General features: G+C 45.1%; 2 protein-coding genes across 5 annotated transcripts in view; both read right to left on the bottom strand.

Annotated features, from left to right (window-relative positions):
* The window catches only part of CDC14A (cell division cycle 14A), a 55,453-nt gene extending 54,529 nt beyond the window's left edge, over positions 1-924 (bottom strand). For 2 of the 4 annotated variants that reach the window (XR_009557871.1, XM_035121741.2), the window contains exon 1: positions 480-924. Coding sequence is in view for 3 of the 4 variants with exons in the window: in XM_035121741.2 (XP_034977632.2) it covers positions 480-594 (115 nt within the window). In the remaining variant the exon portion in view is untranslated. Of the gene's footprint in view, positions 1-110; positions 455-479 lie in introns of those variants that run through there. The other 2 variants (XM_035121739.2, XM_035121740.2) reach the window with 2 other exon arrangements.
* Positions 925-11,358: 10,434 nt separating this feature from the next.
* On the bottom strand, positions 11,359-24,795 carry EXTL2 (exostosin like glycosyltransferase 2). Its single transcript, XM_035123621.2, has 5 exons — positions 24,733-24,795; positions 21,810-21,883; positions 19,348-19,775; positions 16,921-16,991; positions 11,359-15,444 (listed from the first exon to the last, which is right to left on the bottom strand). Exons 2-5 carry the CDS (start codon positions 21,812-21,814, stop codon positions 14,953-14,955), a joined length of 996 nt encoding a protein of 331 aa, XP_034979512.1. The 5' UTR covers positions 21,815-21,883; positions 24,733-24,795; the 3' UTR covers positions 11,359-14,952.
* Between the last annotated feature and the right edge of the window lie 2,579 nt (positions 24,796-27,374).

The raw sequence follows: 27,374 nt of genomic DNA, 5'->3' as shown, positions 1-27,374 counted from the left end.
TTGGGTGTTAGTTCAAAGCGGGCAGGAAGAGTCGCTTGTCCCCCCGCAAAAAAAAGAAGAAGAAAAAACCCTACGCATTTGGTCGGGTTTCACTCCGGAGCAAGCATTACCTGCCACCAAGATTTCGGAGCTGGGCGGCGACGTCTCCGCTTCCTCCATAACTCTCCTTCCCCTCCCGCCGACGGGGGGATCCTTGCCGCCCGACTCGCGATTTGGGGGATTGCAAGGGCTCCCCCCGAAGTAGCTTCTCCCGCAGCGACAGAGGGGAGTTCCGCGTTCGCTCCGGGGCGCGCGCCGAACTTCGCCCCGGGGAAGGCAGCGGTTCTCACCCCCCCCCCGGGCCAGGCGCTCCCGGGACGGCGGGGGGGAGGGCAGTTGTTGCGTCGCGCCCCCTTCCTTTATATGACGGGAGAGCGACCCCTACTCGCGGAGGGGAGACTCCTCCTCCTCCGCTGCTGCAGCCGCCGCCGCCGCCTCACCTTTGAGGAACTCCGAGGCTCCCAGCAGCTGCTCCGACGAGGCGGGCGGAGCCGGCTCCATGCGAAAGAGGGCGCGGAGCTGCGTGGCTGCGCGGGAAGACGCCTCCGAGCTCATGAGTGCCTCCCGGAACGACGGCGGCTTCTCCGTCGTCGTCGTCGTGGGCGGCAGCAGCGGCGGCGGCTGGACAGCCGCTCGGCCGGACTCAGAGGCGCCAGCAGCAGCGACGCGGCATGCTGAGGGAACGGGCAGCCTCCGCAGCCGCCGCCGCCGCCTGGCTGGCTCTGGACTTGTGCCGCCGCCGCCGCCCGCATGGGATGGGAGGTGCGCGCGCGCGCCTCAAGGAGGCAACCGGCCGGCGAGGCGCTGCTCCAGCGGCGACCACCCCCAGCAGCAAGCCGCGAGTCAGTGGCGGCGGAAAGGAGCACGGAGCCGGCCTGAGGGGAAGGGAGGAGGGTACGGGGTGGCGAGGAAGGGGTTCCTTCGCCGCCGTCCCGCCCTCCGGCGGCTTAAAGGGGCAGCGCGCCGTTACCAAGCAGCCGGCGCTGGCGGTAGCAACCGCGTTACCAGGGCTTTGTTACACGCGCGCGCGCTTTTACCTCAGGGCTCTTCCCGCCCGGCCGCTTCCGAGCCTCGGGCCTTGTTTGGGGGGGGGGGTCCGGGAGGCCGCTTCTTACTTCCACTTTAAACCGAAAACCCCTCCAAAAGCCGGCGAGCCGAGGCACCGGGCCTACGCGAGTTTAGTCAGAGGCCGCCTCGTTCAGTGTGTTTTTGTTGTTGTTGTTGTTGTGAGGATCGGGTGCAACTTTCCCTCCGGAGTCGGTCCCCGCAGTTCAGTGCAACTGATGCCGTCCCCCCTCAACCTTCCCAATCGAGCCTGAAGCTCAGTTGTATCACCAACCGGGTGAGGTTGGCTTCCAGGAAGCAGAGATCCATCCCTGGGTCGAAGCAACGCTTCTTCAATATTGAATAGGGGGGGGGGGTTGCTGCCCATCTCCCCAAGGGGCTGAGTCCCCCAAGTCCAGGATCGGTCAGAGATGAATGGATGGAGGGCAGGAGGCAGCGAAAGCAAGGCAGATCTTCATTTTTCTGTTGCAAGGAAGCAAGAGAGACCCACAGCAGAGCCGGGAAGAAACATCTCATTTAAGGGTTTGCATTTTTGCTTGGAGAAGGAGAACATCCCCTCTACAAACAGCCAGAAATTGCACCATGCATAAGGTGGGGTTACTGTAGCTCAGGCAGGCCAAGGAGTGATATTCCTGAGGATTTAGCAAGTTTTACAGGGTTCCAGGGGACCCAGGTGGTGCTGTAGGTTAAATCACTGAGCTAGGGCTTGCTGATCAGAAGGTCTGCGGTTCGAATCCCTGTGACAGGGTGAGCTCCCATTGCTCTGTCCCAGCTCCTGCCAACCTAGCAGTTCGAAAGCACGTCAAAGTGCAGTAGATGAATAGGTACCGCTCCAAGCGGGAAGGTAAATGGCGTTTCCGTGTGCTGCTCTGGTTCGCCAGAAGTGGCTTTGTCATGCTGGCCACATGACCCAGCTCCCTCGACCAATAACGCGAGATGAGCGCCGCAACCCCAGAGTCGGTCATGACTGGACCTAATGGTCAGGGGTCCCTTTACCTTTACCTTACATGGTTCCAGACACAGTTTACACAAAACATTAGTGTTTCATAAGACAACCAGGATGCCTGTCAGATATCCCTCAGTGTGTAGAGTATCTGGGCAAACCATGACAGTTAATACAAAGGAGGTTCATAGAAATAGCAGAGGAATCCTTTCAGGAACCTCCCCTGATTGCTACCTGCCTAGTGTTCTCAGGCAAAGGAGATTAAGGAGGCAGAGAGAGCCAGTATGGCTTTTGGATTGCTCTCCTGTACTATTGCAGACATGTGGCTTATATACTTACTTACTTACTTATGTATGTTTACATTGTGCAATTGTCAACATTTATTCTACATTTGAGACCTTGGAATTCCTATAACAACATCAACTTTGTTGGACTGGTCATGTTGTGTGAATGCCTGATTACCGTCTTCCAAAGCAACTACTCTATTCCAAACTTAAAAATGGAAAACATAATGCCGATGGGTGACAAAAGAGGTTTAAATACTCTTGCAAGGCAAACATAAAATAATGTAGTATAATCAGAACAGCCTTTATCAAAGGCATCGTGGACTTTGAAGGCACTCAAACTCAGGACGAAAGGGAGAAAGTGCTAAGAGGAAGGCATGTTTGGCAAACCCTCACTGTGATCAAATCCCGCCTGGAAACCTATGTCCCCACTGTGGAAGGACGTGTGGAAGGAATAATTGGCCTCCACAGTCACTTGCAGACTACTGTTAAGACCGTGTTCATGAAAGACAATCTTACTCGGCTACGAGAGATTGTCAAAGAAGAAGAAGAAGAAGCTTCCAGGGAAACACGCACAGGCTTGTGGCTGTAAAGGGTAAAGGAAATGGGGTCATGAGCTTGCGAATGTTCACTTAGAAGCAAGTCACATTCAAAGCACAAAATAAATACATAAAACAATTGCCCTAGATTAATGGTGGGAAGACTAAAGACTTCCGGTCTGCCGCGCTGGAAAATGGAGGCGCAGAAACCTCGCGCTGCGAGGTTTCTGGCATCGCGGAGGGGGGGGAAATCCGCGGGGGCACGCGGATCCCCGTAAATACCCCTGGTTGAGCGTCCAGGGGGCAAATTTTGCCTGGCGGAGCTCCAGAAGCGACTCCTCAGCTGCCCAGGAAGCCCGCAAGAGCCCCTGAGAGCCAGCCGAGTGGCAGTCGCGGGAGCCATTTTAGGCATACCATCGTTACCTCCAAGAAGCGAAGCTCCGAGCCTCCAACCTGCAGGCGGTGGATTCTTCCTGAAAAAGTTACGATCTGGACGAAGTAAGTTGAAACCAATCAATTTGAAACAAGAATTTGGCAGTGGGAGGCGGAGATCAAAAAGGGAAGTCATCTCCCCCCGATTGAGTAACTAAAGATCGCAGCAAGCTAGAAAACCCAGAAATGCTGTAAAAAGAGCTTTTTCCTGAGGCAGAGTAAAGGAAAAAGCAAGCGGTGTATTTATCTCTGCAAAAGACTGAGATCCAGCATGAGAAAAGCCCCCTGCGAGCCTGGAGTCGGGTCAAAGGAAAGATCAGTCAGTTTGCTGATTAACGTCACAATACAAAGGAATGTGTTTGGCTGAATGTGAGAGACTGAGAGCTGTAAACAGTGAAAGAGGATTTGTTTTGCCTTGAGGCTGCTCAGTATTGACTCTGAGGAAAAGAAGGAGTAAAGAGAGAGATTCTGACCAAGTGGGACTGGATTCTTGGCTTTTTGCCTATTTGTTCACTTTTCATATATATTGGACTAAAATTTCAACTCCACGGCCGGTCTGTACAAAGATGGAGGAGGTTTTAGACAAAGGAATAGGAGAGAAGGTTCCAGAGAGCGGACAGGAAGTCACACAGTGGGACTTAATATTGGCAACAATTTTGGATCTTACTAAGCAAGTGAGCATCTCCAAGCTTGATGTAAACTTTCTGAGAGAAGAGACTGTCGAGACATTTGTTTTTGACTGTAAAACACAGGATCCAACAGATATAGAAGATCAGGAGAAGGGAGAAGAAAAAAGATTGGAAGACCAGGACTGTGCTGAAGTGACGTATGTATAAAACATAGAAGAGGAGAAAGATAATACTGAAGGACAATATGCCGAACCAATGGATTTATTTCCTGAAAAGAACACTGTTCTACTGGTGGGAGGGGTGGAACAGGGAGGGAAAGTAGGAGAAAACACTGTTTCACTGGTGAGAGAAGGGAAACAGGAGAGGGTAAAAGCAAAAAAGCACCCCAAAAAAGAGGTTGGGAAAATCAGCGCCCCGGTGAGAGAGGGGAGGATACAAACAGTTGGGGGGCAGAAAGAGGATGAAAAGGTGCAAAGATACAAAGTGATGGGATTACAGAAGAGGGGGGCAAGAGTTCGGCAAAAGTTGGTATGGGACAGACTAGGGGTGGGTTGAGAGGTCTTGGATTATTTGGTATTGTCTGAAATAATATGGTCTGATCTCGGAATGTATTAAGGATTGTATGAAGAACCTGGCTGATTCATCTGGAGACTTCGATTCCAGGGAAGGGGGGGTGGGAACTTTGTTGTGTAGGTGGAAGTAAATGGGTAATAAATTAGGATGTTAATCTTATATATTTTTGGGTAAGGGAAAGAGATTAGGGATTAGATAATAATAATTTTGGAGAGAGGATGTTAAGAGAAAAGAGGTTAAAGTACAAGGAGAATGGATAATAGCAATGAAAAAGATGAAAAAGTTGAAATTTAGAAAAAAGAATGTGAAGTTAGAATGGGAAAATGCGAGAACTATTTTTAACAATAAGAACTCAAGAAGGGGAAATGAGGAAGTCTGAATCTGTTTTTGTTTTTTGTTTTTTTTGCCGTTTTTTTGCCGTTTTTTTATGTATTTTTCTTTTTTGTGCCTTTTTCTTTTTTCTGGTATTTCTTGTTAAAATCTAATAAAAATTATATTTAAAAAAAAAAAAGGAAATGGGGTCATGAGCTTGCGAATATTCACTTAGAAGCAAGTCACATTCAAAGCACAAAATAAATACATAAAACAATTGCCCTAGATTAATGGTGGGAAGACTAAAGACTGGGTTTCTCAACCCCTGTCAAGGCATGTTTGGCATTTATATAGCACATTTCAGGCAATCCAGAGCTCCTACTGTAATACCTTACGAAGTAGACCATTGAGATAGACAAATAGGGACTGGTTTAAGGGGATTGGGTGAGTTTGTGGCCATGGTGACATTTTTAACCGGGACTTTCCAACTCAGTTACAGCACAACCATATTCTAAGCATGATTTACATAGACACAAGTTTCACTTTGATCAGTGGGCTTTTTGCCAATGTAGGCAAATAGCCATGGCCATTTCTTTAATGTGTGAATTTGGGACTGTACATGGCAATTCTGCATGTTTCCTCAGAAGTCGATTCCTGGATTCCGTGTGCCTTACTCCCACGTAATTCTGTTTAGGATTACAGCCTTGGCCTCATAAGAATCTTGTTAATCAGATTTAACCCATACTGAAGTAACAGTAGCTTCCTCTACATGAGCTTCATTGCCAACACATACCCTCAGGTTCACAAAAAATAAACCAGCTACTGTATTTCTGTTTCCACATTCAGAACAAAAGAGCAAGGAAAGCTACTCAGCCAACATAACGTACAACAAAAAAGCAATTCCCTGTTGACTCTACCTGTAGGCTGTAACAGACTGTGATGATAACAGACTGTGCCATTGCAATTTCGTGTGACACCTTTTACAATCCCATTAAAGCTGCAGAACACTACCCAATATATGTAAAGCAGAGCAGGAAATGTTAATACGCAAGAAGCTACTGACAACAACAAGTGCAGTGTGAAAGGATCAACTCCTATAAAATGTGTTTACGCAAAGAGAAGCTCAAACCATTTCAGATGGTCTGGACTTTGCACATAACTCAGAAATTGCTGAAGGCATATCTTCAGTAATGAGCGGGTGGCACTCTTCCAGCTAGTGTGTCCTTAAATGGTGGGAACAAAACTGGGATTGTCCACCACCTTGATACTATAGAACTTGTTGCTTCACATCACAATGGTAGTTATAAAGAGACGAGCAAATGTGAAAGGGCTTCCTCCGCTCCCCTTTCCCTGCCACTGGCTAGAAAATAATGAAACGGAGAGCCCAAGGCAGGCATTTGGAGTGGGCTCTCTGCTGCTGCTCAAGAATGCCAGCCTTGCTGATGCGTCTGTTTTCTCATTAGAAGACGAGTTGTAGTAGCTTTGATAGAAGATAGAAGAAAGACATAGCAAGTGCAAAGAGAATGTCTGATAGAGTCCTATAACTCTTATGAACATGAAAACAAGTGCCACAGAGCAGCTAACACATGTTAATAACATTGGTACTGGTGTTCTTTAGTCTCAAGTATGTGAAGATGTGCTTTGGGTTCTGGCCATTGGCCATTTTTGCACATAAAGAATTAGACCATCTTGCACAGACATGTCCACAAACACTGGAGTTTGTATATGCAAATCCTCCATATAAACACCTCTCTCCCTCTCCCTCTCCCTCTCCCTCTCCCTCTCTCTCTCTCTCTCTCTCTCTCTCTCTCTCTCTCTCTCTATATATATATATATATATATATATATATATTTGGCACTACCGGTTTTCAATTGTTAGTTACAACATACAGTCATAACCTTGGCCTCATCTGCTCCATACATTAATTCACTTTTTGGTATATAGTTGCAGTGGTTAAAGTGTTAAAAATAGAGGATTTCTAACTGACCCGAAAAGCCCGTCCTGTCTCAGCACTCAGCAGCTTGATGTGCAAATAAATGTCAATAAGGGACATTTTCCATAGTGTGGGGATAAGTGACATCTGCAGGTGAAGTTATCCAAAGCAGTGCTATGGTGGGAGGTTGCAAATGTGACTAACCTATTAAAATCTGGATAAGGAAGTAGTTCTAAAGTTACTGAGAAATTAAAACCTAGGATATGCTAGCTATCCTGGATATATAATAATAAATGATGCAATCTTTTTCATCCTGCATAGCCTTCCCAGACACATTAATATTTTCCTGAAAATAAATAACAGCCAGAAGTGTTATTGATACAATGCCAAAGCTAGGAAAGATCTCCAACCAGTGCTGTAGGAAGGCACTGAGACCTTGAGTGTTGCGACCAGGTGAGAGTTCGTGCAAACATAAAAAATAGGGGATTGCTGATATAAAATGACCAGGACCTCACCTTACTCTTTGGGCTCCCGGACTCTTGGGACCACAATGACAGTTAGAAACTAGAAGGAACCAACCTGTTCTTTATAACACCACCCCCAAGTTAAGGACAGCCTATCGTTCACAAGTACCAGGATTCCATTGGGTCTGATTGGCCTGTGAATCTGGCTCAGGTGAAATAACCCTCCCACCATATCAAGTCTACTCCAGGCAGAAGTAAATAACTCCCGACACTTCAGGCTACGCCAGTGAAAATCCAGCTCAGGGTGTCCCAAACTTGGGTTGCCAGCTGATTTTGGACTACAATTCCCATCATCCCTGGCCACTGGTCCTGCTAGGAATGATAGGAGTTGTAGTCCAAAAACAGCGAGAGACCCAAGTTTGGGTAACCCTGGTCCAGCTAGTTGTGGATTACTATTAGGAAAGTATTTGCATAGTTTGTTTATCTGTTTTTTTGCAGTCTTTCAATACTGTTTTCCCACTCATCTCTACTAGACGTTGCCTCTTTCTCAAGCATGGTTCCCCTCAAATTTCGTTTATGTGGGAATTTATTATACTTGTTGTTTATTCAGTACTTGGTCAAAGCAGCAGCAAATGAAGATGCTCGTTTCTGATTGATCTGCTGTTTATATGAACTGACAACAATATTCCATTTGTAAACTATCTGTTATATAAAAGTCAAAAAGGAAACAGTCTACTGTGAAATACATAGGTTAAAATAGTGTTTGGAACTATATAGTCTCTTGATTATGCTAGACTTTGGATAATGATCCTTTATGTTTCCTATATTTCTGTCTGCCTATCTATCTATCTATCTATCATCTATCTATCTATCTATCATCTATCTATCTATCTATCTATCTATCTATCTATCTATCTATCTATCTATCTATCATTTCTTCTTCTTTGGCAATCACTTGTAGCCAAGTAAGATTGTCTACCATGAGCACGAGTCTACCATGTCTACCATGAGTCCGTAAGTGACTGTGGAGGCCAATTCTGGATCCACACATCCTTCTACAGTGGGGACATAGGTTTCCGGGCAGGAGTTGATAACAGTGACGGCTTGCCAAACATGCCTTCCTCTTAGCACATTTCTCCCATTTGTCCTGAGCTTGAGCGGCTTCAAAGTCTACGACGTCTTTGGTAAAAGGCTGTTCCCCAGTTGGAACGTTCACAGGCCAATGTTTCCCAGTTGTAGGTGTTTATACTATATTTTTTTAGATTTGCCTTGAGAGAGTCTTTAAACATCTTTTGTTGACCACCAGCATTGTGCTTTCCATTTTTAAGTTAGGAAGAGAGTAGTTGCTTTGGCAGACAATAATCAGGCATCCAAACAACATGACCAGTCCAACGACTGGTATCTGAAGAAGTGTGCATGCACACGAAAGCTCATACCAATGACAAACTTAGTTGGTTTTATTATTATTTTATTTCTTCAGTCCAATGAAGTTGATGTTGAAGATTCATTGCTTTGACACTGGTGATCTCTGCTTCTTCTAGTACACTGGTATGAGTTCACCTGTCTTCCCAAGTGACGTGTAAAAATTTTCAGAGACACTGTTGATGAAATCTTTCGAGGAGTTGGAGATGGCATTCATAAGTGGTCCATGTTTCACAAGCATACAGTAAGGTTGGTAGTACAATAGCCTTATAAACAAGCATTTTGGTTTCCCTGCGAATGTCCTGGCCCTCAAACACTCTGCACTTCAATCGGAATAAAGCTGCACTTGCCGAGTGGCATCGATGTCAGCCCTTGTGGAATACGCCTGTGTGTGAATTTGTTTTATGTGTGATCAGTGCACGCTGACCAACGCATAGCATTTGCAGCAGCATCCTACAGCTATGCATATATCTTCTCACACTTCTTCAGCTAAGCCCTCCATAGTGTTTTTTTAAAATATTTATTTAAAAATTTCCAATCAAACCAAATTATAAATACCAAATTATACAAATGTTCCGATAATCAAACAATCCCAAAGTTATGCCTAATTATAAATTATTATTATTATTATTAAATTTACTTCCCATGCTTTGAGATCGGAGTGAATCCTAATAATCTCATGATTCTACTGCATTTGAAAATATTACAATAATTCCCTTAATACATTCTTTTGTTAATCCTTCATTATTTTCAACAGCCTCTGCGTTCATTCTGCAAGTGAGTTTAAGTCCAAATAAAATGTTTCTGTGTGGATTTTATGTCTTTCTTCTTATTCTTTATAGTCCAGATCTGTAGTCCAAGATTCCCCTCTGTAAATTCACATCCTCTCTTCACAAACTGGTGTTCCTGTCAAATCAGTCCAGGAGCCTTCCACTGCAGGTAGCTGCCATATTGACACACAGTCCAGATAAAATCAAATCATGGCGTCTGCCCAAAGTAAACCTCTAACATTTTACTTTTCGATACTTGTACTTCCAGTTTACTTGGTAACCCCCCCCCCCCCGAAACCTAATGTTTGAATAGCAGCTAGTTAAGGAAGCCCTCTGTAGTGTTGGTGACATTTAGTATAAAAACTCCTAAGCGCAGCACCTGCTGGTCAAATGGAGAAAATTCAGTAGTCATAATACCGGATGAAGACCCAGGAACTTATTTTCTGGCGGGTCAAAAATAGTGACAGCTGTTTAAGTAGTGGGCTACAGGAAATCATTCTACCTCCATTATTTTCATACCTAAATATGGGTCAACGGGATTACACAGGAAAACATTTCCCTGGACTTATGAAAGAGGCTATGCCACATTCTCCTGTCCCTGCCTTTGGGATTACGCCAAACTCATTCACTGAGCTCAAGAAATGCTCAGTCTCAACAACTTAATCCGCTGTGTGTGTCATTTAATTGGTGTAAAAGATTGCTGCTGAGGATCAAGCATCCAAGTTCCATCCTTATAAGTAAGGCAAACAAGCTCTGCTCTTTAATTAAAGGTAAAAGGGACTCCTTGTGACCCCCATTTACAGTATGCATATAAAGCAGAAACATACCACAAGAGCTGCTAACAACAGTACTAATGCAGGCATATTGTGGAAGGTTCCAGAAAACTCTGGCAAGAGCTGAAAGGGTGAACTCTACCTGATGCACAGGAGCTCACTATCCTGTTTTGGAAGGCTATCCAATGAATCAGGCTGCATTGTCTCCTGGGAATGAAAGAGTTTTTTAACGATTTCTGGAAAAATACAAGCAGTGAATGTCCAATTGTCCTTGTCAGGAAATATCTTAGCCAATTCATCAATGCATCTCATCTCACAGGTTTGGAGCTAAGCCTTGATTGAACATAATCATATCTGCCAGCTAAGATGAGATCAATCCACGTGTTTATGTAGCTGTGCATGGCGATGGACCAATTATTTTTATTTATGAAGAATAATCTATCTTGCCTTCCCATATGTTTGAGGTGATTGGGGGGGGGGGTATTAGCATTCCAATGATGGGAATGTTGGAATAAGCTTGGGGGTGTACAATGCTATACAGTGGAACCTCGGTTTATGAACACCTCGGTTTATGAATTTTCAGTTTATGAACGCCGCGGACCCATCTGGAACGGATTAATTCAATTTCCATTACTTTTAATGGGAAAGTTCGCTTCAGTTTATAAACGCTTCAGTTTATGAACAGACTTCCGGAACCAATTACACCCATGTTTCAGTTTATGAACGCTTCAGTTTAAGTACTTCATGGACCCGTCTGGAACGGATTAATCCACTTTCCATTACTTTCAATGGAAAAGTTCGCTTCAGTTTATGAACGGTTACTCCGCGGACCGTCTGGAACGGATTAATCCACTTTCCATTACTTTCAATGGGAAAGTTCGCTTCAATTTATGAACGCTTCAGTTTATGAACAGACTTCCAGAACCAATTGTGTTCATAAACCGAGGTACCACTGTACTTACTTGAGAACAATTGCACTTTACTTTCAAGTTTTCTTGCAGAATCTTCATTTCAAAACTAGGGTCCACTTATTTCCGATCAGGTTGCACAGCTGCAACCCTATGCACATTTACTTGCGAGTAAGCCCCCTTTAAGTCAGTAGGCTTCTTGGGTAAACAAGTGCAGAAGAGTCAGTCTGCTTTCTGTCCAAGTTTCTTTTGCCCAATAACCACACGATACTATCATCATTACACATCTTTATTTACTTTTTGGGGTTAGAAAATAAAGAGAACAAACAAAACAAAACAAAAAACACACAACCCAACAGCATGTGAATATAAAAGAGCAAAACACAGAAAACCTGAGGGATGGGGAAGAGAAAGAGTTTTCATCAAATACAATCCAACTAGACAGCCACATCTGTAACTAGCTGCCACTGTATTCGCTAATAGAAATATTTTCAACACTGCAGTACATTAATGGCTCATTTTTTGAACTGAGTACAGAAACAGAAACGCAACACTCTGACCTAAAAGTAAGCTTGTTTGAAGGAATGGAACTAGAAAATATGGCACCTTAATATACAGGGCAGCATAGCTCTCATTCCAGAGCCAGGCAGCAACATTTTTAATTGTTTTAATTCCTGTTGGAAGCAATATGCTAATTTCAGACATCTGCATGGCACTGAATACACACTTGTGGCACTGTACAAAGAAATGCAATTGATCTACAGGTTGGGTGTAACCTATCAGATGCTCAGTGCAAATTGCTGTTTTTGCAGCGGGTCTTGCGGTGTATGTAGGCAAGGTTTAGATTGGTGCAAGTTGCAGGAGGGCCACCATTGTAGCGGATATACACTATGGATGTGGGCTGCAATTCAACATGCTTATGCATGCTTGGCCCCGCTGATCAAGTCGAGAGAACTTCATGTGTACAACTGGATGTTTCTACCCCCCTTTTTAAAAGTGCAGCACGTTTGTTCTGAACAGTTAATGTGTGTTTAAACATCGTGGAGGTTAAAAATGTAGCTCGTATGTTTGCAGAGTGTTGATGCTGTTAACAAAGAAAATAAACCACCACCCATGGCTGTGCACATAGGGATACTCTGGCTTCCAAGCCTCGGCACCAGTGGCATGTATGTAACTGAACACAAAGTGACAGACGAGAATAAGACAGTGACCCAGAAATACTTTCCCTCCTGCTTTCGTTATGCCTCTCTGTTGTGCTGACTTCTCCCCATCTTGCTTTCCGATTTCCCTGCAAAGATTCCCACCTGAGGCTCCAATACTTTGGCCACCTCATGAGAAGAGAAGACTCCCTGGAAAAGACCCTGATGTTGGGAAAGATTGAGGGCACGAGAAGGGGACGACAGAGGACGAGATGGTTGGACAGTGTTCTCGAAGCCACCAACGTGAGTCTGACCAAACTGCGGGAGGCAGTGGAAGACAGGAGTGCTTGGCGTGCTCTGGTCCATGGGGTCACGAAGAGTCGGACGACTAAACGACCAAACAACAAAGCTGGCCTTCACAGGATATTTGGAAGAGACCCAAGCTGCAAACTGCATTTTGGTCCTCATCTCTCACTTGCGTTGGGAGACACGGGAACATTTCAAACTCAAGTACAGCAAGCAAAGCACAAGTTGTACGATCCCGGAGATGTTCTATAGTTATGCCAGAATCTGAAAACTCAGCAAACAATTCACTGCAGCCCTTAGCTTGAGAAGTACAGCAAAGCGATCTCAAATTGCAAACAAGTGTCGCTAAAGCAAATACATTCAAGGGAGCAGAGGAAAAAGATCTCACATGCTCACAAGTGAAGAAATGTGCAGATTGGCTTTGAATAATTGGACCTACTTTTTATTTCTTTTATTTTGGAGGAGAAATGTATTTTAGTTTAGAAAAGCGAGTTTGCGTGTGGAGAAAGTAAAGAGGGATAAGCCCCCCCCCTTTTCCTCTCGTATACTAGAACTTCAGGGCCATCCAGTGAAGAGGAATGTTGGAAGATACAGGACCAGAAGTGTAGTGGTTTGGGGTCCAATAGGGTGTCTTGTCTCCAGTATCCTAGAGGTGCCCAATCAGCACGAAAGGGCTGCTTTTTAGCCACTGAGAAGAAGTCTTCTCATCCTTTGATTGGCTCCAATCAGCAGAGTGTGAAAGGAGGAGAGTCATCCACTGAGGATTGGCTACTAGGGTCTCTCTTGACTAGGGCTGGGTGATATCTAGTTTTCAACATCGTGATATATCACAGGCTAAACATCATGATCTACTGATTTATCTTAATGTCTGAAATCAGGATGGAGCTATGCAGAGGCATGGCTGGCTTAACGGTTTTCCCTTCATTTTGCATAGCGTGCAGACACGCAGACACACACACACACGATTTGTGATTTAATGCAGGTCAAAAATTATGAAACCGATACCATGATATGGACCTCAAGCTGGTTTTGGACAATATATCAATATATGCCTAGCCCTACTCTTGAGAAGGTGTGCGAGAACACTGAATTGTTCTGTATGCTCCAAAGCTAAGCATTTAGGAACACTGAAAACAAAAGGTGCTTCAGTTTAAAGGTTATGGTGTGCACGTTCCAATATGTACAATGGAACTTCAAGAAAAACACAACCCAAGTCCCTCCAAAATAAGATATTGCAGCACAGCAAATCATTTGCCCATATATGTGCACAGAACCTAGCAGACCTAGCTGAAAGGCAACCCAGAGAGATCTGCACAGATTGTTGTACTGTATCCCTAATCGTTATTTATTGTATCATAATAAGATGACAGTATAATTATAGAACCTTGTTCATGATTGGCTGCGACTGTCATGAAAGGACTTCTGGATTTGCTGCTACACTACTGTTCAGGACAGGCAAATGGAAGGACTTCCTCGCACAGCAGGTGGTTAAAAATATGGAAATCAATTCCACAAGATGTAGTTATAGCTACCAATTTGAAAGGGTTCAAAAGGGGGATTAGCCCAATCTTGAATTTGGGCTATCATTGACCAGTAGTCGTAATGGCTATGTTCTGACTCCAGCATCAGAATGGTATGTCTATGGATACCAGTTGCTTGGGAACATAAGGGTGATGTTGTGCTCATGTCCTGTTTGTGGATTTCCCATAGGCATCTGGTGAGACACTGTGAGAACAGGGTGCTGAACTAGATGGGCCTCTCGCCTGATGCAAGAGGGCACTTCTTATACTCTTACAAGCAACACTGGAATATTGTCTGCAAATGAAGCGTCACACAGAGACTTGCAAATAGCGATTGGCCTGCTTGTCCCTGATGAATAAGAACTGTTGGGGAAACTTCATGAAAATTGGTCCTTTCTTTCAGGTCACAAATGCTGACACATATCTATGTGGCGAGGTTGGCAAGGAATACGTTTTTCTGCAGACTTTCAACTTCTGCTAGAGATGTGTTAGCGACACTGATCACGCAAACGCACCTGTATTTCTGGCATACTCTATCTTCATGTGGGTAGTTTGGCGACCGGTTACTGAGCGAGGGATAAATGACAAAGCCAAGAAGATATATATATATACCTGTAACTCAGGACGGCACTTGATACGACAGATGAGGTGGACAGTGGTCCACAAAAGCTGAGGCCGCAATAAATTTGTGAGTTGTTAAGGAGCCACAAGACTATTTGCTGTTTCTATTCCAACTGAAGGTTTTTGCATGCTGAGCAGAAAGAAGGGATGTTCTACCAGACCTCACATCCTCAAAGAGCTTTTGCAGATACAAGCTCTGAATAAGGTACACCCTTCTTCTGTTTAGCTTACCGTTTGAATGGCTGGGAAGCATGTCAAGCATTTCCTTGCATCGTGTCCTTACATTTTGTTCTTGTGATTAGCATAGTTTGGAAAGCCAAACTGAGAAATCATGATGTTGGAGTATTTCAAGGGCATGTTGCCATAGATGCTAACCAATTTGTTGAGGCAGTAGGACCTCTGGAGCAAGTGCTCTGCCCGATGCCACATTCCAGAATAGCCGCTATTACTCTCTTTCTCCAAATTCCTGATGTCGACTGGCTTCACAAACATGCCTGGGGGCTTCCCAGTATATTTGGCCACTAAGAAATTCATGGCAATATCATCACAGTTCTGAGTCTCGTCTATCATGGCGTGCACAGCTTCAGGCTGTTTTTGAAAGAGTTCGAGGTATTCACTGCTGAAGAAGGCTGCTCCTACGAGAATCATGGAATACTGGTCTCCATTGCCATTGCCAGGACTCTGCAGTTCGAAGCTTCCGTAACTGTATATCCCCGAAGAGCTGGGCAAGTGCTTTCGAGGAACAAAACCCACTATCTGATCTGGGAATTGCTGAAAAGAAAAAGAAAATGTTATTATACGATGGTTCATTCGGAGCCTCATTCCGAATGATCACAGAGGATTCTATAATCAATTGGGAAGAAACTAAGCGGAAGAATTGACAATAAACTGCATGCTTTCATGCACTGAATCAAATGACATGTTAACGCAACGCCATCTGATTGAACTTCCTAGTGGGTACAATTCATAAGCCCATAAAATGGGCAGATACTGAAGAAAATTTAGGGCTCCTCATGGCTAGTGTTCTTGACACAATAGTAGTGCTATAGTGGTGGAATTTTTCTGGTTCAGTTTGTTCCAAGATGTTTTCCCATTGTCCAGAGGGGATATAGAGCAACAAAAGCAGGCAAAATTCAGAGCTGTAGCCAAGGGGGGGAGGGCTAGCCGGGTTTTTTGCCCCAGGTGAAACCAGAAGGACGCCATTGAAGCTCCCAGTCTCTCTCTCTCTCTCTCTCTCTCTCTCTCTCTCTCTCTCTCTCTCTCTCTCTCTCTGTGTGTGTGTGTGTGTGTGTGTGTGATACACAAATATGCATGGGGAGGTGCCAAACTGAGTCTTTGACCCGGGTGAAATGAAGCCTAGTGTCACCCCTGCAAAAATACACTTGAGCAAATAAAACTATATCAAGTGTCAGGAATCTCAGAAGCAAGTTACTGGATGTGCACTGACTGGAAATGAAGTCTGTGTGACCATCCTGAAACTCCAGTTGTAGGTGCAAACAGTGAAAGCAGGATCATGTGTGACCTCTCCGATAGCATCATGGAGACAAAGCATGATAAAGTGCTCAACGAAATGGATGCCCTCAGGTGCCCTATATCATTTTTATCACTACAGTAATGGCTTGCATTTGTTGTAATAGAGGCCTTCCTGGAAGTGGTCAGTTGGTAAGCCCATCTCTCTCTCTCTCTCTCCAGCCCCCATTTGACAGACTTGCAATCCGTTCACTTAAAGTAATATTTTAGCCTCTTGCTAATTGTGCTGTTTTTAATGTGCATATTTGACTTCATTTATTAACGTTTTCTTTTGAAGATTTTTTTTTGTTAACTTTGCTGCGTTAAATGTGCATTCTGTACTTGATCTTCTATTTCGAAATCTCTAAAGATAGTACTTTAGTTTCCTGCTAATTATTCCTGCTTTGAATGTATACTTTATAGTTGACTTTCTCCTGTAATGTTTTATTCCAAGATTGTTTTATTCGATGTTTTAATGGAAATTGTAAACTACTTTTTGAGATTTTTTTCTTAGAAATATAAAGCGGTACACAAATGAAATTAACAATCTCTGGGGGATCACCGCTTTTAGGGAGATGTGAAAACACAAATCTTTTTCATTCTGAACTATGTCTTTTCTACATTCCTTGGTGCTTACTCTTAGGTAAGAGTGCGTAACTCTTAGAGGAATACGAGAAAACATTATAATAATTCAGTACAATTAAAAACAAGGCATGCAAAGCAAAATGCAGACATTACCTGCCAAATGGAGAAAGCGAAAACTAGGTCATGGGCGCTAACTAGGGTATCATCATCCATCATCAAAATAGCTGAACAGAGGGAAAATGCATTTTGATGAGAACACACATTTAAGAAGGCATTACTAAGCAAAAGGCGTATGACAAATTAGAACAATATTCATTGTGATTACGCTTGCTGAGGGGAAAACAGAAGACTTTGCTTTTTGGGGTGAGAGATGAACCACAATCTAGGGCAGTGTTTCTCAACCTTTTTGGGGCCACTTGTTCCGTGGAAAAAATCACGAGGCACACCACCAATAAAAAAGTTAAAAAATTTAACTCTGCCGCCCTATATTATAATTATGACTGTAAGAAACACTTGCCAAATATTGCTTTCTGGCGGGTTAGTGTTGTGTATTGGCGGCCGCCAGGCTCGTTTGCACTGAGCTTTGGGAAAGAGGAGGAGAAATATTGCTTTCTGGTGGGTTAGTGATGATTATTGGCGGCCGCCAGGCACGTGACAATGCAAATCACCCTTCTCGTCGCCGCACGTCGCGGCACACCAGCCAGCGTCTCGCGGCACACTAGTGTGCCACGGAACAGTGGTTGAGAAACGCTGATCTAGGGAACGTTTTTAAGGCTCAGGATCTTGCAGCCTTGGTTTGAGTGACGTGAACAAAAAAGGTGGAAAATTCCAGGGTGCCCAAAATGAGTTGTGGAGTTTGCTGGTGCTTCCCGAAGGTGGGCAGGAGATGGTGAAACAGCCCCTTGCATGCTATTATACAATAGGGGGGGCAGTTCTATATGCACACATCCTTGGGACTACAACTCCCATCATCCCTAGCTAGCAGGACCAGTGCTCAGGGATGATGGGAATTGTAGTCCAAGAACAGCTGGAGACCCAAGTTTGGGAAATGCTGTGTTAGAAGAAGCGTGTTGGCAACCGCTGTTCAGGAGTGAGTGAAAAGCAGAAGACGAGCTGGGGAGAGGCAGTCAGGATAGGTCAGTGCAGGAACTGTGAGGGTGCCGTGGAGGAGGAAGAATTGACAGTGTCTCTCTGTCACATAAAACAACAACAATGTAAGAGCTCTTAGGCTTAGGAATGTTGACCTTCCAGGGCTGGTTCACAAGTACAGCGCTTGAGTTCTCATCCGTTGCTGAGCAACAACGGAATGTGCAAGCTGCTCTGTTGAAAAAAAGAACAGCACCTGCATTTTAGGCAAAGGTGGATAAACACTCTACGGCTTGAACTGGAATTTGGCTCAGCAAAAATTCCAGGAAATAGGGTTGCTTGCTTTTTTTTCTTTCAGAGGCAGATTCCAAAATCTAGAACATGTTGCCTTATTTCTCCACCGAGGACATCAGAGGATTGAACGCTTCTTCCAACATTAGCAATAAGGGGGCAATCTCACTGGAGTCTTCTTCAAGAGGCCTTCATTCCTACGTGGTACCTGGAACGCTACAGCTGCAGGGTCCTAGCACTAGGGAAATGCTCTAGAAACTAGGAGTTGGATTCCACTAAGTTGTCCCCCTGCAATTAGCACAATGGGGTTTACCTCCCCACTTTTCCCATGCCCCCCCTTCAAAAAAAACTCTGGGGGATAGGGAGAATCTCCAGAACAGAACATGGGGGAAAAAAGGGATGTTGTTCCACTCATGCTGATAGCAGCATTTGTTTTAGTGCAACGCTGAACTCCTCCCTACATGCATAGCTGCCAAGTTTTCCCTTTTCTCGCGAGGAAGCCTATTCAGCATAATGGAAAATCCCTTAAAAAAAGGGATAACTTGGCAGCTATGTACATGCCACAGAGGTTCTGGCACCTAGCACTGTGTCAACAAGGAGGATTCGAACTGCCAACCTTACAGTTGGCAAACCCAAGAGGCTTGAAGGTTTTGACCAACCGTGTCCCAGCTGGTTTCATAATGACAAGCTGGACAAGTTAATACAGTTAGATGAGGAATTTTGTAGATCTGCAACATCCGTAGTTTTAGGTGATGTATGGAAATTCTGTTTGCAGAATCTGATCCGTGATTGTGCATTCACCCACAGAAGTTATCGCTTGATGCTGTAGCCATCAAGTGATGAAGATACAGTGGTGCCTCGCTAGACGAATTTAATTCGTTCCACGGGTCTTTTCTTATAACGAAAAATTCGTCTAGCAAATCCCATAGGAATGCATTGAATTTTTTTTGAATTTTTTTTTGCCCATAGGAACGCATTAATTGAATTTCAATGAATTCGTCTAGCGAGGCAACCTCCGCTTGAAAAATCCTTTCGTTAAGCGGAAATTTCGTTAAGCAGGGCATTCGTTAAGCAAGGCACCACTGTATATGGTAAGAAAAAGCAGTTAGCTGTAAACCACCACCACCACCCCAAGTGAGAATGTTGGTGTAAAGCCGTAATAGTCCCTGGGGTGGGAGAGAAGAGAAACACACCAATAATTACCTTTTGTTTCCAGCTCAGGAAAAACCTGAAGCCTGTTCCTCATGCGATTTACTGTTTGTGTCTTGAAGATAACTGGGACAGGGTGTGGTCCCAGCGAGTTCCAAATTTCCTCAGGGGCTTTCTCTCCAATGTTATTCCATACAACAATCACTTTGTGCAAATGAGGGATAGCTTGATAATGATTCAAAAGCTTCAGCAGAAGGTCGGTTCGATTGTACGTCTGCATAATGAGAGTAAAGGAATCCGAGGCGATCTGGCTCTGAGATTTTCTTTCCCTCCGCAAATTGAGCATTTTGTCTTCCTTAATATTTGGCAGCAAAGCAGTTAACGCGCCTGCCACAAGGAGCAACAACAGGATCACGACGGAAGAGAAGTGAAGTAGCCGGATCCCCATAATTCTTCCAGGTAGTTTACAGGTGTGATTAAACCTTTATTTTAAAAAAAAGTGAGGAAGGAGGGGAGTCAGTCAGTCATGGTCAAACCTCGCAAAATACAAAATTAAAATTGAAGGGTTAGTAAAGTCAGGTGGATTTTGACAAGTTAGTGGAGAATTTGCTATGGGTCTTAAATTGCATATCAATGTCTCTGAATGTTTGACAATGTCCCCCCCCCCCAGCTCAGACATAAGCAGGCACTCAATACAAGAGGTTTTGTGATGTGACAAACAGTAAGGTTGGAGAGCCACAAAACTCCGTGTAAAATGGATTCCTTCTCCATTCCTATATACATGAACCCTTTGTGCCACCAGGGCATCATAGATCTGTGCTTTTAGGCAAACGTAACAGTTCCAATCCAATAAAAATAGAACAATCCAATTCAGATGCGGGAATTGAAACTTTAAAGGCTCATCGATGAAGACATAAGGCAATTCAAAAAGAAGCAATAGGCATATGGAAACAGATACCACTTAGACAGGGGGGGGGAACCAATAGGAAAATGCCTTGTGAACAAATGTCACCTGGGAAAAGAGTAGCGGAATGAGCCAACTGTTTCATTTGTATTGTCAGAGCAGTAATTGGCCACGTCAAGGGTATATGCTAAGCAATACTCTGTTAAGCCTAGCCCTGAGCTGATCCTAGACACGAAATCCTCAGAAGATGAACTATACACTTTGTGGAGCAGAGAGGGTCTCCTGGAACAAGTGTGGAGGTCCCCTTTGAGGGAGCTACTGGGTACCACTATTAACCACAATCCTTCATGTCTCAGCGAGAACACAAGCAACTTTTGGGTTCTGTGAATGTTAGATGGAAGGCTCTGCTCCCAGAGCTAATATGAAGCAAAGACATGCTGTGGAAGCCTGATGAACAACAGCCCAATAAAGATGGGACTTCACTGTATGTGATGCTCCCATCACACTGACTTATTAACTCCCATAATTGTTTAAGGTTTGGGACTGAACTGAGTTGCATGTTGGACTTAAACTTCTCAAAGCCATTGCTTCTTCATTCAGAATCCTAGGAATTTCAGAAACCTGAAATCTGTAGCACCTGGGGGGGGGGGGCTATTTCAACCTGCAACCTCCATCTCGGCATTCAGCTGACCTTACGGATACCACATCAATCTAATTTATTTTTTTAAATGTCCTCATTTTCCCTGTTCCCTGGTCACCTGCTGCTTTGTGTGACATCTTGCCAGATAGTTCTGGTACATTCTTGTGATAGTGTGCTTAGTCCTAGTAAAGGTATCGCCCAACTGTGGATTTTGGAGTTATTAGTGATAGTGTCCATTAAGATTTAACCAATCTCTGCTCCTATCCCTATACAGTGGTATCTCAGTTTGCGACCGCAATCCGTTCCACAGAGCCGGTCGCTCTCTGAATTGGTCGCTCGCTGAAGGCACGCTTCTGCGCGTGCACGAAGCGCCGATAGAGCGCTTCTGCGCACGCTGCACAGATCACTTCTGCGCATCCGAGCACCGCAGAACCCAGATGTAAACACTTCCGGGTCCGCGGTGGTCGGAAACCGAAGCGGTCGCAAACGGAGGCAGTCGCAAACCGAGGTTTGACTGTACACCCCAGCAACAAGCAACTAATTCACAGTACATACCACCAGTGTGCTCACAATGGGGTTTTGGTGTGGGTTTTTGTTGTTGTAATTTTAGCTATTTAGCGGTTTATAGGATCAGGCAGCTGTGACAACATCTCATACACAAAATGAAACCATGGTTTGCAAGGCAGCTGTGTTTTTAGGAACACAGATTCCCTTTCTTTGCATAAAATAAAATCACATATGAGTACAGATATGATATTGAGGCACATAAGAAGGGTTCCGGGAGGCAAACTACAATTCAGTCACACAGCAAACCGAATTGCAGCAACATTTCCTATAATCACTTCTTAACGTTTATAGCAGCATTTTTCTCCTTTTCTTCTAGGAGTTAGAAACACAGGCAATAATTTAATTTCAAAAAAGCACTTACGTAAAGTATTTCAAAAGAGGAATAAATTTGTTGCGAGAACTCACCTCATTCCTGCACTGGCAGCTTTACAGTTATTAGTTGGTGTGCCAGGGAACGGTGTTTTGGAAAGCCTTTAGCTCTGTTGGAAAATGAAATAATTCACAATAATACATTCTTGCAGGTGGGCCTCCGTGAAATGATCCAGCAGGCAAACATGTGGGCGACAAATTTGCTAATGTGTGTACTGTGTGGTTAGCTGTCCTATTTCCCTTTGATTGCAGAGAGAAAATGACTTGTATCATCAAGCTATAAAAACCTCTTATTATTTCCACCTAATGTATGCAGCTCTGCTATCATTTATATGTAAGTCCCACACACTGTGCAGCTAAGGCTGCAATTTTACACATTTACCAGGAGTCAGTCCCACTGATCTCAGTGGGAGTTATTTCTAAGTAGGTATTATAAGGCTGCACTGTAAATATACAGTTACAGCCAATTATGTTGAGGATCACACTTCCGGCTATAATGCAATCCCAAGTGAAATATAATTGGCAATGTTCACATGTCATGTTAAACCAGGGTTGCTGCCTTACTGTGGATTATTCTTCACATGCAATGGGCTGGTGCGTGCTAACCAGTGTTAGAAACTCAGATATATAAACTAGGTGCCAAATGGCTTATTAAACCAGGGTTACAGTTGCCAAAAAGGAATGTCCAGGTGTTATTTTGGGGCCAGACGGCTCGAAAGTCATATTTTTCAATACGACTTTTTGGTTCCTGTTCTGATTGCGCAGGTAAAACATGACATAGATTTCTACAGGATGTGTTGCTAGTGTGTGAAAACAGGCAAGATCCAAGGATCCCCAGGCCTGCACCTCCAGATGGTGGAGAGATCTAGTGCCATCCTGGCACCTGGGCATCTTCACTTGGTTGCAAGTGGCAAAATGCGCCTGGCGAATTTCAAACGTCGACACTAACTAACCTCTCCTAGTAGCTCTTCCGCCAACATGAATGGGGGAAAACAGTTAACCTTGGCTTCCTGTCACATCTGAACCTGGGTCTGCGGTTTGCTGCTCCGCAATAAGCCAAGATTCATCAGCCGACAGCAAGCAATATTTTAAGGCTAGTCATCTATGCTGCCTTGGTAAGGACCATCAAACCACAGTCCCAGGTTCAGACATAAACAAGTTGCCAGGCTTAACAGCAGCTTTCTGGGCTGTTCCTCCTACTTGCGGTAGGAAAGCATCAAAGTGAGAACTATCAGGTAGTTTGCACTAGCACTTTGCTCATGCACAAAAACATGGCAATTCTAGCTTGTGATGTAATTACAGCCCCCCCCCCATTTCTGTCTTCCCATCTCAACTGCTTGCTTTTTGGATGGTTTTATGCTGAAGCACACTCAGTGCTCCCCCCCCCAAAGGTGCTGGCACTCACCAAGAAGTTGCTACAGTAAGTGCCACACTTTTTAACAACCCCCACAAAAAAGATGTGCCAGTACAGTACTGCAGACCCTTGAACACTCCCTGAAAAAAAAGCACTGAGTACACTATACCTTGAGATAACCGTAGTCTCATTTTCAGGGGGGGTAAATATGAGTGGTAATCGCACACAGGTATGTACCACTGCTAGAGCAGTGTAGAACTCAGAGTGATCCCTTGTTTTGGCAACCCTTTTGGTATGATCTAAAAGGGACCCAGATGGTGCTGTGGGTTAAACCACAGAGTCTAGGGCTTGCTGATCAGAAGGTCGGCGGTTCGAATCCCTGCAACAGGGTGAGCTCCCGTTGCTTGGTCCCAGCTCCTGCCCACCTAGCAGTTCGAAAGCACACCAAAGTGCAAGTAGATAAATAGGGACCGCTCCGGCGGGAAGGTAAACGGCGTTTCCGTGCGCTGCTCTGGTTCGCCAGAAGCAGCTTTGTCATGCTGGCCACATGACCAGGAAGCTGTCTGCGGACAAACACCGGCTCCCTCGGCCTATAGAGCGAGATGAGCGCCGCAACCCCAGAGTCGGACACGACTGGACCTGATGGTCAGGGGGCCCCTTTACCTTGGTATGATCTTAGGCAAGCTCCACTGAGAAGCTTGTTCCCCGACCTGTGCGGAGCTCATTTCCATAGAAGTGTGCTTGCAATCATTTATTTTTATTTATTGAATTTATGTACCACCCTATACCCGGAGGTCCACCCTATACCCGGAGGTCCACCGGAGGCGCTATTTCCAACTTGCAGCCTGGAACCGTGCACAGTTTGGGAACAAGGCCCTACTGATCCGAACGGGGCTTGTTCCCAAATGTGCACAGATGGGTTCAGGCTAGCCAAATATGATTGTGGCTCAAGCCCAAGCGCACGCAGCGGGACATAGCACTGAGCAATCCCCTGGTACAATATTTGGGCTCCAAACAGAGATCCCGCGGGGCTACTGCAGATGCAAAATTGCAAACGGGTTTTGTTGGGCTGCAGGCAAAACAGCATTCAAAGCAGGGGGGGCATGCACACTTTGGGGTGGGGTGGGGTGGGGGAAGCACCAACCCCATTTCTACTGTTACAAAACCTTAAGCAAAACAATACCGGTAGTTGCAGGGGCGGGTAATGAAAGAGCATGGATGCTGCAGGCGATGGTGGTGCGGCTGGGCTCCCTGCCAATACTGGGACCCGCTGGCTGATCCTAGAAGCTGTGCAAAGCCGCACCATCAGCCCATTTCCTAGCCTTCTAAATATATATATATATATTAAAAATCGTCTCCAGATCTACCCGCCCGCTTAGCCAATAAAACAAACACCGCCAAGCGCGCACAAACACAAAATAAGCCCCTAGGAAGAGGCCTTTCATTTGATGCAGAAGATCTTTCGGTCTCTTCTTCCACGGGCTGAACATGAAACGCTACTTCTCCCCCACATCATTCCCACCTCCCGACCCCGGTTCGGATATTGTGCCGCCTCCGGCGACGGCCTCGTTCGCGTGTTCGCGGCTTCACAGACGGTCGCCTAACCTGCAATCGACAGGAGCCAAGCCGGGATTTCACATCGTCGGGACAACGGAGATTGTGCACGCGCAGCCCCGCGAATCTCGAGCCGTTCTCCCGGTGAATCAGCTGCGATCGCAAACATCCATCGCAGCGCGAGAGGAAGGCGAAGGGGGCTGGACCAAGACCCGATCTCTTCCCTTTTGGGTGCGTTGTGCTTCCTGTTGGAAGAAGATCCCGCCTCTTGGAGAGCGGGATCTTCAGAACTGCAATTTTCGCCTCCCGGTTACTTGTTGCGATTTTCCATTTCAGCTGCCTCCGATTCCTGATGTTATTAAGGGCAGCGCGCTTTTAGAATCGCTAATGGCTATGGGGGTTGAAAAGAGTGGCTTTAGATTTTATTTTATTTTTTTAAAAAACCACTCGATTTTGAAGTTGGGTGGCCATCTGTCATGTATGATCTATTTGAGATTGCAGCCTAGCAAATCACTAAGAGCGTCTTAGTGCATTGCCGGGGGTTGGGCTAGAACTAGATGACCCCGGGGGTTCCCTTCCAACTTCTACAAGAAGAGGTCAAAAGAAACTCTTAGTGATTTGCTAGGCTACGATCCTGCCGGATTTGCACTGTGACCCTTTAAGGTGCCAAAATACTGGCTCCCAGTTTAGGATTCCATGTATGCGAGTTGGGGCAGAGGGAAGAGATGCCTGTCCCCCATTTTCCAAACCGCTAAAGGAACTACTGTATTCATATAGACTTTGAAACTGAATCACAAACTGGGAATTAAAATCCAGTTCTAATCCTGAATGTGCTTCCTGGAGCTTTATCAGCAGCACGCTTTAACCAACTGAGCTATCCAGTTATCTATGGAATCAAATTCAATGGAACTTGATTCAAATAAATTGCATTTAGGATGAGAGCGTTAATGTGAAATGTAGCCCATTTTCTAGGAATCTTAACATGGGATAAAGCCACATACAACATGTAGAGTGTCTCCCCCCACCGGCTGCTGCCATTGATTCCATGATGGATGGTTCTTGCAGTATTTTTTCCGTGGATTCATTTCTTATCTGAGCTTTGCTCAGTAAGAAACAGATTAAAGATGGCAGGGAGAGCCGAAGAAGTTAGCTGTGTGACGGTCACTTGTAAAGAAGCAGGCAAAAGAATGGGACACAGTGTGATGAGTTTGGGGTTGGTTGGAGAAGCGGTCAAGCAAGTTCCTTTGCAGAGGAAGACCAGATGAAGGCTGCCAAGAGCCACTGAGCCTCTTGGGCTTGCTGATCAGAAGGTCGGTGGTTCGAATCCACGCAACGGGGTGAGCTCCCGTTGTTATGTCCCAGCTCCTGCCAACCTAGCGGTTCAAAAGCACACCAGTGCAAGTAGATAAATAGGTGCTGCGGCGGTGGCAAGGTAAACGGCATTTCCATGTGCTCTGGTTTCCGTGACAGTGTCCCGTTGCGCCAGAAGCGTTTTAGTCATGCTGCCCACATGACCCGGAAAGCTGTCTGTGGACAAAGGCCAGCTCCCTCAGCCTGAAGCGAGATGAGCACTGCAACCCCATAGTGGCCTTTGACTGGACTTAACCATCCAGGGGTCCTTTATCTTTACCTTTTAGTGCTCTGCTTCACTTTGGAGGGGTGAGGCGGGTTCCAATTAGCTGACTAAGAAGCACCTACAGTAGGTGGGCTGGAGAGAGAGGAGAGATGCTGCAAAGCTGAGCTAGAGAGACACATTTTGCTCTGTGCCGGTCTTTGGGACTCCCCTGGTATCAGAAAGGGGGAGCAAGATCAGTTGGAGTGACAGTGCAGTCCTACGCTCATATTATATACTGTACATGTGTGTGTGTGTGTGTGTGTGTGTGTGTGTGTGTGTAACTGAAGCCATACTGTATAGCCTAAAGACTAAAGACATCATCATTATTATTAATTGCTCACATAATATGGTGCACACACACCATTTGAATGGCAATACCCATCAACTTTTTTTTCGGGGGGGGGGAGCTGACCCATTCAAATATTTTATTGAAGGGCTGAAGACCACTAGGAGTTGGCTCCTCTGCGATGGGGGCATACAGGGCTAAAGATATATTGTGTGCTGTTTTATATTGTTGGAAGCTGCCCAGAGTGGCAACCCAGTCAGATGGGCGGGGTACAAGTAGTAAATAATAATAACAACAGCAATAATATCAACAACAATTCCTCCACTTCACCCAGACCTTGCTCTAACTAAGCAGTCTATGGCCTTCTTTAAAGCTCTGTGTTGGAGGGTCACTGCTTCGTTTGATATGATATGTATTTTTGTGGGGTGTTTTTTTATACTGTAAACTGCCCTCTGATCCTTGGGCAAAGGGCGATATATAAATCTAATTAATAATAATAATAATAATTATTCACGGCCAGGAACTAATACTAATACTGTAGTGGAAAAGTCTCTTGTAAAGAAGCAGGCAAAACAATGGAACACAGTGTTATGAGTTTGGGGCAGGTTGGATAATCTGTTGTTGTTGTTGTTGTTGTTTGTTGGTTTGTTTGTTTCCAGGCCCTGACTAAACTCCAGCCTTTCCCACAGAGCGAGAGAAGCCCCGCCCCTCCTCTCTTCCCCGCCCCCACGTGACGCAACTCGGCATCCGCTCCTACCGCGCAGGCTCCGTAGCGGCGCCTCGGTCCGGTTG

Source organism: Zootoca vivipara, chromosome 7 (assembly GCF_963506605.1).
Source record: "Zootoca vivipara chromosome 7, rZooViv1.1, whole genome shotgun sequence".
NCBI lineage: Eukaryota > Metazoa > Chordata > Lepidosauria > Squamata > Lacertidae > Zootoca > Zootoca vivipara.
Note: the sequence above shows the minus strand (reverse complement) of the source record. Positions and strands in the feature narration are given on the sequence as shown.